At 37.3% G+C, this 15,979-nt stretch overlaps 1 protein-coding gene across 10 annotated transcripts in view; it reads right to left on the bottom strand.

The window, feature by feature from the left end:
- Nucleotides 1–2,395: 2,395 nt before the first annotated feature.
- Nucleotides 2,396–15,979, bottom strand: part of FANCC (FA complementation group C) — a 76,786-nt gene continuing 63,202 nt past the window's right edge. For 9 of the 10 annotated variants that reach the window (XM_064405458.1, XM_064405457.1, XM_064405459.1 and 6 more), the window contains 5 exons: nucleotides 12,902–12,977; nucleotides 12,020–12,101; nucleotides 8,483–8,654; nucleotides 5,487–5,687; nucleotides 2,396–3,667 (listed from right to left, as the gene is read on the bottom strand). In XM_064405458.1, the coding sequence (XP_064261528.1) occupies nucleotides 3,524–3,667; nucleotides 5,487–5,687; nucleotides 8,483–8,654; nucleotides 12,020–12,101; nucleotides 12,902–12,977 (675 nt within the window). In that variant the 3' untranslated portion in view covers nucleotides 2,396–3,523. Of the gene's footprint in view, nucleotides 3,668–5,486; nucleotides 5,688–5,966; nucleotides 7,177–8,482; nucleotides 8,655–12,019; nucleotides 12,102–12,901; nucleotides 12,978–15,979 lie in introns of those variants that run through there. The other variant, XR_010354146.1, reaches the window with a different exon arrangement.

Consider the following 15,979-nt stretch of genomic DNA (forward strand, 5'->3'; position numbering starts at 1 on the left):
TCTTTTAAATCCAGGAAAGCATTTAAGAAAAACTTGTATCACAAGTAAGGAAAACTTGCCAGAGAAGTGGACTTAAGCAGCCCACATCTGAGCACTGCAATGAATGAAGTGCTAGCAGGATGCCTCTAGCACCAGAGCATTCAGCTACAGCGCTTTAACTACTGGTATTGCCCAACAAAAGATGCTGGTTGGTTAAGAAAGCCATTGCAGACTATCAGGAAAACAAACAATTCAAACATACGCTCTGTGTGCTTGTGGAGGACTCCTGTAACATTCCAGGTTTTTCAAACTTGGGCCTAGTAGAAAACTGCATTTTAATGGAGTATGACATTACTCATTCACACAGAACATTAGGTACTTTATTCTGACATTAGATAACACAGCCATGAAACCGTGTAAATCTGATTTAATCTGAGTATTTTCTTTCATAACTGCAAGTAATTTGTGCTAGATATTTTACCCTATACTTGTATAATGCTAATGCTTCAGAATTTTTTTAATTGTATCTCTGCCAAGCCAAACATGTATCACAGTTTTCAGTTCACTGAAACAAATATTAACTCACTGTGTCTACTAACACCTCTGGACACTTACAATGCTGAGTACAGAAACTTAATCACAAATGCTAGAAGCAACACAATAAATGTTACTGTTGGTCAGCTAAATTGCAGTATCTGACAACACATGAAAAAATAAAATACATTCTGCTTTGTATAGGCACTGTACTGAGATCTTCATTAAATAAAAGCCACAGAAATGACGTTTTTTTCTGCCTGAAGAAAATCCACAGAAACCAACAAGCACCATGCTGCAAAGCTTGCAGAATTCAAAAAGCTCTAACTTAGCAGTCTTAGACTGGAAAGGAGCATAATCAACAAAGAAGCAAAATTTACTGTCTGTATTCTTATTCAAAAAATGTCTTGAAGCAGAACAGTTTTGAAAAGTTCTCTATGTACTGTCCAGAACCAGGGTGTGTGCTGCAGATAGAATACATGGGAACAATCTACTTGAAGTCTGATTTCAGGACTTTTTGGCTGGTTCAGCAAAGTACAGCCTTGAAGGCCCCAAAGAACATTTCCAGAAAGCAGCAATTACAGAGGGAAAGATGCACATTGGATGGATAATGCAGAAGCCACTGTATGAGAAATCTTCCATTACTCAGACCTACCAAATTGCTCTGTAGCCTTCCACTGGCAAACTAACAAAAGTAGCTTCAACATCCCACAAAATCACAACTTATATCAAAGTTAGATCATAATTCAAGCATAGTGAAAGAGTAAGGAAAAAGAAATAGCAACTATTTATAACCACTATGCTAAAAAGAGCAAAAAGAATGCCAGCACAGATGTATCCTTTTTAAGTTACAGACGGTATCAGTTAGGTTTCTTAGAGCCTCCTGAAACTAGCAAACCCTCCTTAGTATTTAAATCATTCAGTTTTCCTTACCAAGCCAAAGACAAGCAAACAAAAATGTATCAATTCACTACTAATTCTGGGTTTTTACTAACTTCATTGTACATTTCCTTCCTGCTTGATTCTATTTATCCTTATTTATCAGCATACTGATTTTGTTAAATAAAGTTAGAAGAATTTTCATGCATTTTGTCAATGGAAAAATAACAACACATAAAGAAAAGATACTTAAAAATACCCATCCAAAAACTGCCATATAAATATAATACCTACATCATTCACCTAATTAATCTGCAAGAATTAAATATTGCAGTTCTTTGCTTATCTTTCTTCTACATAGTTAAAATTACATATAGGCACAATATGGAGAAAACACAACCAAAGGGTCTCACATCCAACAACCAGATTAGACATTAAACAACAACAACAACCCAACCAACCAAGCAACCAACCAACCAACAAACAAACAAAAGAAACACCCAAAAAAAACAACAAAAAAATATCATTCTTCCTTTTGGTTAAAATTTTAGATTACTTATCATTCTAAATAGAGCATTCCACATCTGTTTCCACTAGACAAATACCTCTGAGTTTGTGACCAAAAAATAATTTAGTTTAATTCCATGCTTTTCAGTTATGGTATTCAGGGAACAGAAAACTGGGTTGTTTGATTTTACTTTTAAATATGTGTGGCTATTTAACAACAGAAAAGCTGCTACATATTTCTTTCTGAATTTTCATTTTAAAATATTTTTAAATCAAAAGAGAAAAAAAATCTTTTCTTTGCAGACATACATTACGTGTTTGCTATTTTTTCACTAGCAAACTGACTTAGAGGGCATGTCACTTCCGTAATATGACTCACTGGGAACAAAACTGTAAGAAATCAGTTAACAGCCTAACAGAAAATATCTTTCCACTTCTTACAGCCAAAGGATATTAAGTACACTGTTTTTCTTTCCCCTTGCTCAGAAACAAATACTACATTTAAAAAGCTTTATTAATTCAAGATACGTCTTGGATTTTATATGCAAGAAGAGAATTCCAAGTAGCACCTTTTAGTAGCATAGCACAGGCACTGGCATTACAGATAAGTAATACAGAGGAACAAATTACTGAGGAAAGTTAGGATGCTCTCTCACTACTATCCTGCATGCTTATTTTTCTCGTTAAGCTAGAGACAGTTTCACAAAACTTCTAGGGAAAAATACCTTCCTAAGGGTAAAAAACACAAGCCATTGCTACTTGTCTATGCTCCTTGCAGGACACAAAAAACCTAAACAAAGAAGTAAGCAAATTACTGCTGGACACAAAAATGAAGGCAATGAGTTGCAACCTTTTTAAGAAATCTGTCCCTTTGAACTGGTACATTTCCCTGTGTCTCTGTTTTCCTTGATCTCTTTTGTCTGAATAAAAGCTCCATATTTCTCAAATGAATAAATAATAGCATCAGTCATGGCACACTGTTAAGTAGGCTGTACTGCAAGCAATTTTATGCCTGCAGTATCTTTTGACAAAGACCAGCTATTGGTCTAGTACTTAGAGGAGAACACTGTCCTGTGAAAGTTGCAGTATTGAAAAACTTCTACATTTAGCAAATCTGGGAAGGTTTTAATTTCGGAAACATTTTCAAAAAGAAGGAAAGAGTTCAGGAAATATCACTTACTGATTTCCTGAGAACACTATGAATCATTTGAGATCATCCTTAGTTTCATAAAAGCAGAAGCACAGAACAAAACATTTTAGTAACAACTTACCAATCAAGTAATTGGATATTACTTAAAAGACCCCACATGAGTAATTTGGGAGAAAAACTGATCATCAGCCAGATAAACAAGGAGATGAGCAAACTACTTCAAATGATGTATGTCTCTTGTTACAGAAGGTACTCAGAACAAAATTTTCAAGCATCTTTAATATTTACTACTATGTTTCAAATTCCAAACAACAGATTATTTTTCAATATAGATGAGGGAATATAAATTAGCAGCTATAGCTTATATAGGTATCTTTCTGCCCTTGGTAACTTGCAGTGCTAGATGTTAATGGAAGTGTGACACCTGGATAAAGACCTGATTTGTTGGTTGGATAAATAGATCACATTAAAATTCTAAACTTTCAATGTAAGTTTTTGAAGAAGTACACTCATCAGCTTCACAGTCCTTTGGTTTTCCTCTCCACTATGGTTAAATCTGTAAGCAGTACGGGCAAGAAGGTTATAAACTTCTTTCCTTGTATCAGTTATCTCAGCAATCTGAAAGGAAACACAGAAAGTTAAATTTGGCAATTAGGTTGCTACATACTAAGAATTCTTCAAAATGCTTGCAAGAAAACCAGATTTTTTTCCTCACCACTGAATATGTGAGAACCAGATTCTGCCTGAGGTATCTCTTTTCATACATCCCAGTGGAGCTGAGCAAGTTTGAGATTTCTGTTGTTGTCTCAAATTTAAGTGAAACAAATCAAGAGGCCAGAAAGTTTTTAAAGGAAACACAAATGGACAGTATAACCATTTGTAAATCATTGCCATAAAAAAGAACTAAAAGCACATGAAGGTTCTGTGTGTATTTGGGGAGACAATTCAATTCTGTAAAGCTTTCAAAAGATGACAAAAACCCCAAAAGATGACAAAAAACAGGAAAAGACTCTAAGTTGCAATTTTTGCAGATGGGAAGGGACTTGACTTCTCATTGTCTGTGTTAAATCCAAAGTTACTGTGCTAAAGGAACGATAACCATGCATATCAAATCAGTTCCACACCATTCTGCCTTTCATATATTTTCTTTAGTCCCTTTCAATTCACATGGAGAGCCTAGCTACATATTAGTGATTATACAGATACAGTCAAAATCAATCAGACTGATAAACCAACAAACTGGCCTACAACAGTTCATGACTACTCTGCACTGGAAAATATTCAGAGTTTGAAAGTTAGTAATAGTGCTATCTATAAAGAAGCAGAAGATTGCCTTTGGTCCTCCTGGAGGGACTTAAAGTAGCAGGTTAGTACATTACAGCATCACAGCTCAACAGCTGCACTCTCTTCATGAAGAGAAACTAGAAATAGCAGCCTGTAAAAATATAGACCACCCCCCAAACTTTATCATTACATTCTTATGCTGAGAAAAAAAAGAGATCATTTGTGAACTTGCACCCTAGGATGTGAGAAATACCTTAGCCCTTCTTAAAGAGAAAAATGTTATGCCTTTTTAGTAAGCCAGCTGTGTCAGAAAATCAGATGCCTTACACATGCCATGCGCCCTATACAGGTCTGTACATAAGACCACAATGCTGCTGAATGGAAAAACTTTGCAGAGTATTAAAACTACACACTGACCCTAGACCTGCTTGCATAGGGGGCATGCACATCTTACAAGAACATGGTTTGATAGTAAGGAATGGCTTTCTAATCCTACACTGACATAGCACCGTTTATCTTAAGTAACACAAGCACATTTTATAGTTTGCACCAATACAGCTGAAGGCTGTCATCAACAGGAAGATACTGTGGCAAGCTTCCAGCCTTTTAATCCTCTTCATCTTTTTTTTACACCTTAAGAGACACTGTCTTAGCTCTTCATTTTCTCCTTCTCTCTTAATTACCACACTGTTTTCTTCACTGGCTTTGCCAACCAAGCTTCTGCCACATCAATGCTAAGACCTAGTAACCAGTTGTTCCACCCAATGGAAAACAGTGAGAAGAGAGTTCCATCATGTCTGCAGTAGCTGGATAATTTAGGAATTGATTCTTTGGGGAAAATCAAAATGTTTGCACATGCTATCTATAGCACTGTAAATGAACTGTAGGTGTCCCTCAACTGCAAGCTATTACTTCAGCCGTTTCTGCATCTGTACAGTGAGGACAGTAACCCTGTCGGTGAGATCAAGAAGTGAATGGAAAACATTTTAACTGTAGCTGAAATAAATATGTAGCAGGTTAGATATAGCTGTTGTAGCTACAGTCTCCTTCAATTCTCTGTTATGTGTTTTCTTTATTAAGAGGTAGAAACTTAAATCAAAAATAGTAAAATAAGTATGTACTTAACCTGAAAAAGAAAGGAAGAAACACTTACATGGTAAATACATTCCTGGGCAATCTTATGTCCACCAGGTGAAAAGAGCAAGAAGTCGGTCAGAAGATGTGTTGTGAATTGCTGGTTACAACACTGCTGTATACCTGTTACCCTGTGTACAACAGCCTCCAGGTCTTTGAGAGAAAGGTCTGTGCAGCTGAACAGCATCATCAGATGATTGTAGACTTCTTGAGCTTCTATCTGTAGGAAATAATTTCAAAGGGTGCAGGATCAGAGAAGACTAAAGGTCAAATCTATGGTATTTTACTTTAGATTTATTCACTTAACAAAAACTGAATCCTTGGAGAAACAACTCAAACATGAAAAAAGTTTGAATTTAAACAGCAGGAAAACCAGGAAAGGAAGGGCTGTAACACATTTTTTTTACACTGATTCACAGACACAAAGGTGGACAAAATGGAATTTTTTTTTCTTTGGTCTTACAAATGAAGCAGACAGGGCATCAAGCCAGGATTTTACCTTTTTTAATAATATAAGGAAATGGAGAAAGTCCCTCAGAAGAACATGGTCCGATTTTTACATTGTGAGAAAAAGAACAAAGGCTCCTCAAGGGCTCATTTCAGTATAGCTGCTGTAAATCAATTAGATCCCCATGCAGTCTGACCTCAGCTGATAAAATGTTCTGGTAAGAATGTGGAATTTAACTTCTTCCTGTGTTGTTCACAACTTATGTTTTTATGTTGTGAGCTAGACAATAAAACCTAACTTCTACTGGGGTAGGAAACAGAAGATTTTGGCACCTCTAGAAAGAGAACTATGAGCAACTACTGTAAAAAAATCCTAACAATAATTCTGTTCACTATATTAAAAATTAACTTGAAAAACTTGCAGATGGGATGCAAATGAGTATTAGCTGGAGCAATAGAAAAATACACCACTGCAAACCTAAAGGAAAAGAACACCTGTTTCTCAGGATATTCATAGGGACAACTTTTTTCAGACATTTGTCTGACATTGACCTACTCTTTCAACAATGTCACACAATACAGTCTGAAAAAGCTGCTATTCTTGCATTAAGTCCATAACTACATTTGAGGCACAAATGATACCGGGAGCTACAAAAAGGTACTGGAAATTCCTCACGATTCTTTATTCCTCTGTGCATCATATGAGCCAGAGACTGCAGATGGAGAGTAGCTGCTCCTGCTCTCATTCTTAGGGCCAAACTCCAAGTTTTGCTCCTTCAATGTTTCAGACCCAAAAGGTATGAAAGGAGTGCAACAAAGGAATAAATATTGAGGAGCAAAATTTTTAGTGCTGGACATATGAATAAACTCTAGTGAGCAGCAAAAAGAGCCTTTTTCTTCTTTAAATAATTTAAACACTTTGTATTACACTCTGGCTAATAAAAAGGTGTTACCTAAAGTACAGAGCAGGAAGACAAAATCCTAAGTGCAAACCTTTCCACACAAAAATCATCCTGAATGAAAAGTACACTACACAAAAAAAAAAAAAAAAAAGCTGAATGAAAAGACTGACAGCTGCCAGAAGTTCCCATGGCATGTTAATCCTTAACCAGTGAAAGGTGCTGGGTTTGAGGTGGAAACCACTTCATTTAAAAGAGCAGAGAGCTAATCTGCCAAAGGACAAATTTAGAAAAAACCCCAAACAGCTAACTAAAGGCAGAAGCTTTGCATGAAGTGTGGGAATCCTTCTGAAGTAGCCTGACCTGTGGAAAAAAAAAAAGAAAAAAAGAAGAAAAGTCTCAGAAGTCTCAGTTCAAATACCTAAGAAAAGAATGATAATGATCTGAAATATCAGACCTCTGAGAAAAGATGAGTCACTGCGTGGGTTGTCAACAGAAAAGCTTTTTTGTTTCTAAAGTCTGTCTTGTGATTGAATAACAAAATGGAATAGGAGACACACAGGGAGATTATTTCATGTATGGGACAAAGTGATTTCACTCTGTGGAGTTAGAGTTAGATTTGCAGCTATAGTGCAACAGTTTCAAGCACTCTTCTTTATTGCTCATATATTGCCTACTTTCCCTAAACTACATTCTAAAAACAATCCTGATTTCCTTACTTCACCCAAGCTCTAGCCTAACTCTGCTCAGCCAACCTGTCCCTTGCCTTCCCAGCCAGCCCATCCCATCCCTTGCTCCTAGACTATGAGAAATTTAAGTGAAAAAAAAAAAATTGTAGGTGATCTTGCACTTGGAGTGCCATCTGAAAAGCAAAAGGGGAAGGAAAGGAAATAAAACATTGCATAATGCACTGCTGTACATGGAGCATTAGATGTACATTAAAAGGATTATTTTTACTATTTTGGTGTACTGAGCTGCATTTTTAAATCCACCACAATCCATTTTCAAGTTAAGGAAAACTAGACAAGTTGTGGCCTTTAGAATTGGGCCTTCGCAGCTCCAATTGCTTGGGTAGTTCAGATTTGCACAGTGGGTTTGAATTACAGGCTTTCGGGTACGTGCTGGCATAGCAGACACAGAGCACTCTCTCTGCAGCGGGCAAGGTCAGAGCCCCTCCTTCTGCTACCAGCCCAGCACACGCTTTGGTCACGTATTTCTTACTGTATCACATGCCACAAACTGGAGAGAAATCAGAGTAGCTGGGCAAGGTTAGGATTCAAGACTGTATTTGAGGAAGTATCTTCACAGTTTCAGCTGCTGTGAATTCTCCTGTTTCCTTCTCAGAAGATGCCGTAACACAGGCACGCTGAATTCTGCCACACTGATTTTAAAAATACTATCACCAGGGTATTTTTATTTGGGATTGAAAACACCCAAAAAAGAGGGTGCTAATCTATATCATATACTTAAAAAGGAGGAAAAAGCTTTTCTAAATGTCAAAAAACAGAAAAAAGCCCGATTTTCAAATTTGCCAATGCAACACAATTCCCAGAGACTTTGTGAAGGCAATATATTTCATTTTTCTGATGTGCACTATTTGTTTTACAGCAATAAGATATAATCAGACTATTGACTGCTTATTGACACTTACTATCACTACATTACCCACCACTGTTTGAGTCCTTTGTTGATTTTCATTCTTAGGACAGTAGTAAAATGCCAGCAGCCACAGCACAGGATCCGGTTCTACAGAAGCCTTCAGTAATTGTTCTGCTGCAACATCCAGCCATTCTCCAAAACAGGCAACCAAAAACCAGATCTCAAAGAGGTCAGTGAGAGAACTGGAAAACAACACAGATAAAATTAGGTATTTCTCATTATTTAATATTTTTATTTGCCTTAAATTATTTTTATATTTTATTTTATATTATTATTTTATATTTAAATATTTTTTCTTAAATTAACTGTCAGCATCCTTTCTAAAGGATGCTGACAGTTAATTTAAGAAAAAAATATTTAAAATATTCAACAGAGAATACCTTACCTACTAATCATACAGTCATGTACTACTTAGTCTATTATCTGAAATCACAATCAAATGAGACACACCCACTGTTCTTACAGATTAGATCTGACAGTACAGCAGACTCTCCTTAACAGCAGCTTCTAACAAAATACTTTGACAAAATACTGTGTATGAAAAGATACAGAATAAAATTCATCCCTACTGTTTATATGCTTCAGCTGCAGGATTTCCAAAACTTTAAAATCATTTTACACTCTTAACATACTGTTGCTTTTCACTTTCTCTCTGTTGCTTTCCAGGGTTATTTTCTGCTTTTTGGTAATTCATGAAGTGCATATTTTTTGGTAATTAATGAGGAATTACATTTAGAGGGACTAAATATAAAGTTTCAAAGTATATTTCAAAGTATATCTCCTGACTGTTAAAATTCATGTTTTCTTAAATGAAAATTTTGAAGGTGTTTACAAAAGGATTATTGCTGTAAGAAACGACCACCAATCATCTCTACGCTTTCTCATGCGCGTTCCTCTAAAGTCAGAGAAGACTAAAGAAAAGAGATGCAAACTACTGGTAGGTGTCTCAGAAGCAAAAAAGTTAAACTAAGCATGGAAAGACAAACAGAAGGATAGCTAGATTAAGAACTAGGAACAATAATTTCTAATAAATTTGGCAAAACTTTAAAGAATTAGATGGTTTTCTTATGTTTTATTCCTGAGGACTCCAAAAGCTGCTTTCCTTTAGCACCTTTGCAAGGAAACTACAAGAAGATCTTAGAAATTCCAGGAGTGGATGCTACCATTATCTTGAAGACTTTCTACGACTACAGAGCCTGTTTTGGAATCATGTACCCTCCACTTCCATCCCCACTGTTTCTGCCCACTCTGTAGCGGCACCTATGCTCCACTGTCATTGCAAAAAGTGGCACTTCACTATTTTTGGGACTTTCCCCCACAAAATGTCCATAAGTTCATCAACTGATCAACTGACTTCTAGTTTAAAACATCATGTAACATTCACTGCTCACTCAGAGTACTACATATAATAATAAATCTCAGCACAGAAGCAATGTGTTGATTAGGAGGACACAGAAAGCACTTTGCTATAAGATTCATATTTGGTATAAAAGAAAACCCCTGAAAACCAACCTATATAAAAAGAAAGCACTGAGAACCAAGAGGATATGCTGTGTAACAGTATTTTTTTCTCCTCTGTCAATCTTACTAAGTCGAAAGAATACGTAATCAAGAATAAAGCAATAAAAGAAAACTGAATACGGCTTCTTCATGGATATTAGTATTTATAACATGTTAGGTCCATTTTCTTTCTAACTGGGAGAGGTTTGGTAGAAAACATAATTGTTGTAAGAATTCTAAAGGAAGTAGGAGTGTATTCTGGCAAGTACAATACTGTTCAAACTAGTGTATTGTTCAAAATAAAGGAGGAAGGAATACTGTTCAAAAAGACTATATATAAACCAAGAAAGGGCTGGGCAACAAAACGAGAACAGACGTGGTTATATTACTGTAATGCATTATGATGGTATTTGTTTTATTTATTTGTTCTAAGCTCAAATAATGTGTTTCTTTAAGGAATCAGAATCAGCTATGGGTCACACTCCAAGGACAGAAAAGTTTGACACACTTCAGGGATGAACAGGCGAACATTGAGCTGCAGCTTATACAGAAAGTGAGACGCTACCATAGACAGCCTGGCCTCAGAGAGAACAACAAAAAGCTTTTTTCTGCCACTCAGCAGCAAAAAAAGGCCCTGGGAGATAACTGAAACCAAGCACGGTTGGCAAGTATCTTTGTTCCAGTACCCAGGGGAAAACTGGGACAGAGTGGCTGGACAGCAGCAAGGCAGAAAGGGACCTGGAGGTACTGATTAAAGACAGACTGAACACTAGCCAGCAGTGAGCCCAGGTGGCCAAAAGGCCAATAGCATCCTGGCCTGTATCAGCAATGGGACCAAGGGAGTGACTGTCCCCCTGTAGTGGGCACTGGTGAGGCCACACCTTGAGTGCTGTGTCCAGTCCTTCTCTCAATTTAAGAAGGATAGTGAGATGCTGCAGTAAGTCCAGACAAAGGCAGCCAACCTGGTGAAGGGTGAACCAAACCCTGTGAGGGGCAGCTGAGGGAGCTGGGGTTGTTTAGCCTGGAGGGGGTTCAGGGGAGGGCTCACTGCTCTCCACAATAACCAGAAAGGAGGGTGCAGCCAGGTGGGGGTGGGTCTCTTCTCACAAGCACCAGTGACAGCACAAGATGACAGTCTTAAGCTGCACTAGGGAAGATTTATGTTGGACATGAGGAAGAAATTCTTCACAGACAGAGTAATCAGACATTGGAATGGGCTGCCCAGGGAGGTGATGGAGTCTCTATCCCTTGGAGATATTTCAACAAGACTGGATATGGCACTTGGTGTTGACAATGTGGTGTTAGGTCATAGGTTGGACTTGATGATCTCAAAGGTTTTTTCCAGCCTAGGCAATTCTGCTATTCTATGATCTTATTTCACAAGTCTGGCTGGCCTTGGTGTTCTATGTTTCTTTTGATATATTCTAAGCAAACTTGTATCCAAGCGCTATACAAGTCAGGTCTCGTCACACTCCTTATAAGAAAGAATTACAAGGCAGCAGCAGATAAAGATGTATGCTTTTTCATCATTTTCATATAGAAAATTCCCAGAACATCCCCTACCAAAGCATAATTCATGTAGACAAACAAACCCCAAGGGCAGCAGGTCAGAAACATGGAGTGACAGCCCAAAGATTAACACAACAAAAATGATACTGCAGTCTGGCAGTCATATTTATGCAAATGAGGAAGTTTGCAGTTTGGGCGTTTGTACAAGCCTGCAGAAAGCCAAGCTCTTTCATAAAACAGGGTTAAAAGTTTTGAGGAAGAAATGGTAGAATAGACAAGTAAGCATTTCCATTATGCAGCTAGGTATTCATTGGAAGGAATGACAAGATTCTATTTCCTCAGAGGCTCTTGGCCATGTAGATAGATGCCATAAAGCTCAGGTTCAGAACGTAATCCACGTCCTGTTCTTAAAAATAAAGCCCAACTTAGAGAATCATAAGAAAATTATGAAACACAGCCACTAAAGACTTCAAATGACATGACCTTTCACAAACTAACATGCAAAGGACAAAAAGTTTGAAGATCTTATACTGCTTACCTAGTGTTTGTATCTTCTACTAATGCTTTGAGCATATCCGAAATGTGTTTCACGTGTTGAGACCAATATGTAGTTGGGAGTTCTGAGGATGAAGGTGAAAACAAAACACTTAAAATCATAGCCTGTCCACTAGAATGTAACACTGAAGCATTAAGGTTGCTGTAAGGTTTCTCCAAATTGATTAAGTTATCATGGAGTATTTAAAATTTCATTTTAAAATTTCCCAATTTTAAACAATACCCATTACTGTGTTTCATACACCAATTCCTTGATAAAGCCATGGAAGGAAGTACAGCTTGGAATACTGAAATGAGGCTGATGTACCTTTGCTACCGCAATATTAATATATAATCAGTGCAGTAGCACTTCTAGAGGCTCTTGTACTGAGCTTTAATTATTGTCCATACAAAAATTATACCAAATTGAACAGTGGTTTCTTGATATGTATGAACAGGAAACATAAAAAAAAAGTTTGGGTTTGCAATCTAAAATATCAGAATTCAAGCCTCAGAGAGAAACAGAAAACCTGTTTCTTGTGAAATGCATGTGAATTTTTCCATAATGACAATTATGGAAAGAAGAGGATTGCAGTATTTTTACAATCTCTGTAACATGGCTTCATTCCTACATAATTATGCATTCTTTCTTTGTTATTCACTTCTGATTTAGTTTTCTTTAAAGTTACATTGGTAGTATTGTTACATAAGAACCAGATGTTCCTGCAGAAAAATACATTAAAAAAATATTATGAAAATTGCTAAATCAAACACACCCTATAAAGGAAATTGCAAAAAGTTATCTCTATCCCTTTAGAAGTTATTTTAAGACATATACAGACCATGCAGATTCATAATGCTACAAATACTTTATGAAAAAACTTACCAAAAGGACGTCTGACTAAACCTCTAACAAGAGGCTGGTGATGGTACGGGAAGTAGGCCTTCAGTGGAAATTTATGCTAAGACACAAAATCATTATTTTAAGAGGTTTCTGGTCAGTTTTCAAAACAAACCCACAGTGAATAATCTCATCTCATTAAGGCAGTAATTAACAATACAGAGTGAAGCAAGAAAACAGAAAATTTAGTTAATTTTAGGATTTGGCATTAAAGAGGGGGATATTTAAGAAATGTTTACAAAAGGTAATTATTTATAGATTTTTAAAGTATATGCATAAAAAAATTCACAGCATGAAGAAAATTACATTACTAGTCTTAGTCTTTTTCCCTGTAATCATGTACGCTTTCACTCTTAATATGCATTGCTTTAAAGAGACACTAGTTTAATTTCATTTTCGAGCGTAAACAGGCTCACAGATATTAAACTAAGAAGTAATAACATCTACAGAATCTGAATGCATTGTGTAGATTATTGCCATCTGTTCAAAAATGGAAACCTGAAATTCTTCGGACTTGATCCAGCAGCAGGTAGGGCAGTCACAGATAACAGACTTGCCCTGTTTATCTGAGAATGTGTGACTGGTATACTGTGAACACTGCTTGTGTAACTGAGACTAGCAGTAGCACACCTCTGTTTGTTCTGCAAACACGTACTACAGGCACGTTTAACATGGAGCATGTAGGTGCAACACCAGCTCCCCTTGAGACAGACAGAAAGCCAGCCAGGCCCACATGGTGATCGCTGGCACAAAATCTAGTTGGAGTCCAGTAACTACCAGGGCACAGCAGGGTCAGCACTGGGCCCAGTCTTATTTAACACTTTCATTAATGAACTGGATGAAGGGGCAGCAAGTTCCCTTGGCAAGTTTGGTGATGACACAAAACTGGGAGGAGTGACTAATACATGAAAGGGTTGTGCTGCTATCCAGAGGGACCTTGACAGGCTGGAGAAGTGGGCTGACAGAAGCCAAATAAATGTCAACAAGAAGAAAGTATAAAGTCCTGCACTTGGGCAGGAAAAACTCCAGGTACATGCTGGCAGACACTCAGCTGGAAAGCAGTTTGCAGAGAAGGACCTGGGGACCCAGTGGACACCAAGGTGAGTGTGAGTCAGCAGTGTGCCCTGCAACAGAGCAGCGAGTGGAATCTTGAGCTGCATTAGGCAAAGGATTGCCAGCAGGTCCAGGGAGGTGTTCCCTCCCCTCCCCTCAGCACTGTAAGCAGCCTTTCCAGCAGCCTAACCTGAAGTACTATGCCCAGTTAATGCCCAGTTCAATAAAGAGCCACAAGGATCATTAAAGACCAGAGAACTTCTATGAGGCAAGGCTGAGAGAGCCTGAAAAAGAGAAGGCTCAAGGGGATCTTACCAATGTATATAAACACCTAAAAGGAGGGTGCAAAACAACAGAACTAGGGTTTTCGCAGTGGTGCACAGTGACAGGATCAGAGTCAATGAAACAAACTCAAGCACAGGAGGTTCTGTCTGTATGTCAGAAGACACTTCTGTAATTTATCTTTTCTCCTTGTTTTTACTGTGAGGTGGCCAAGCACTACCACAGTTTGCCCAGAAGAGTTATAGAGTCCCACGTAGACATAGTCCTGGACAATTGGTTCTAAGTAGCTATGATTTGGAGCTGAGGAGTTAGACAAGATGATGTCCAGAGGTCCCGTCCAGTTCTCAAGCAACCTATGATTCTCTCCTTTATATCTTTGAATCTCCATACCATTAATCTTAGAACTCTTGTCTTCTTTTTTAGGAATAAGAAGGCATTTAGCTAACAAATAATCTCTTGAAGCACAGACTGGGAATATGAACCCTATAAAATGCGACAGAGCTGTAAATCCAATGCAGACTGCATTTAATAACTATTTTCTATTGGCATATATATGCACACATCTCATAAACAAATAAAAAGACACATTCTCTCTATAATCTTTTTTTTTTGTTCTCTCAACAACAGTTAAGTGAAATTACAGCACATGAATATATACACTCTTCTTAGACAGTCTATATTTCACTGGTGTAGTAAGACTCTGAAGTCTTTTTGTTGAGGGTACTTAGGCTAAATAGAAAAAATAATAATCCCTATAGTAAAGTATACATGTAGCAAATTAACTTGCACAAAAAATTCCCATGAAAAAGCAGCCCCTTGCTACAGTTAGTAGTAACCAAGACAACCACAGCATACACTGCATAGAAAACAGTATTGTGAAGTAAGGGAAAAGCAATTTTCAGTATACTGTCTAGGCAAAGCCAAAAAGATTTGTCATATAAACACAATATTTTAGTCAGTTTTTTCCTCACATAAGCCATCACAAAATGCAAACCAAGGTACTATCAGAAAGAACATATCACCTGCACAGCAGGATTAGCTTTTGGGTGTCTGATGGGCGTGGAATCTTTATTTTCATTCTCACCCACTGATCCCCACCTGGGGCTACACAGTGTGCTGTTGCCACGCAGTCAGGGTGGCACAAGATTATCATGCACAGTGCTAATGTATTAAGCAAGACAGCTGCCTGAAGCTAGAAGACAGATTCAATCACATTGCTAATTAAAAGCCAGTATACCACAAGTTTCAAGAAATCCCAGCGTTCTCTTAATTACCATCTCCCTCAAAAAGATGCAAAAAATCAAAGGAACTGAAAATTTTGTTAAGTTTAAAATGGGAGGTTTTAAATGGTAAGGTCTTCCCAAACTTGCATCATATGAATTTGATTTCAAAAAACAAACAAGATGGTCAGGATGTGACCATGTGATTTGGGAATCTGAAGTCAAGTTTGCAACCTGTAAGTAAAATAAGATTTTTCGTATTTATATTTCAAAATTTTAAGGTAAGAAACTGATCTTGCTTTTGTTTAAATTAGCACAAAATTGATTCTACTTAATTCAGTTCAGTAAGACCTGTACAAAAATCTGTGCAGAAGAAGAAAGACCAAGCTGTGAAATTTGAGAATTTAGATCAAGGAAAATTTCAGAGAGACCACTGTTGAGGATCAGAAACTGAAACCAGTATGTATTCTGTGTCCCAGTACGTATTACCTTGTGTCTTTTACCTTCT

This window comes from Passer domesticus, chromosome Z (genome assembly GCF_036417665.1).
Source record: "Passer domesticus isolate bPasDom1 chromosome Z, bPasDom1.hap1, whole genome shotgun sequence".
Classification (NCBI taxonomy): Eukaryota; Metazoa; Chordata; class Aves; order Passeriformes; family Passeridae; genus Passer; species Passer domesticus.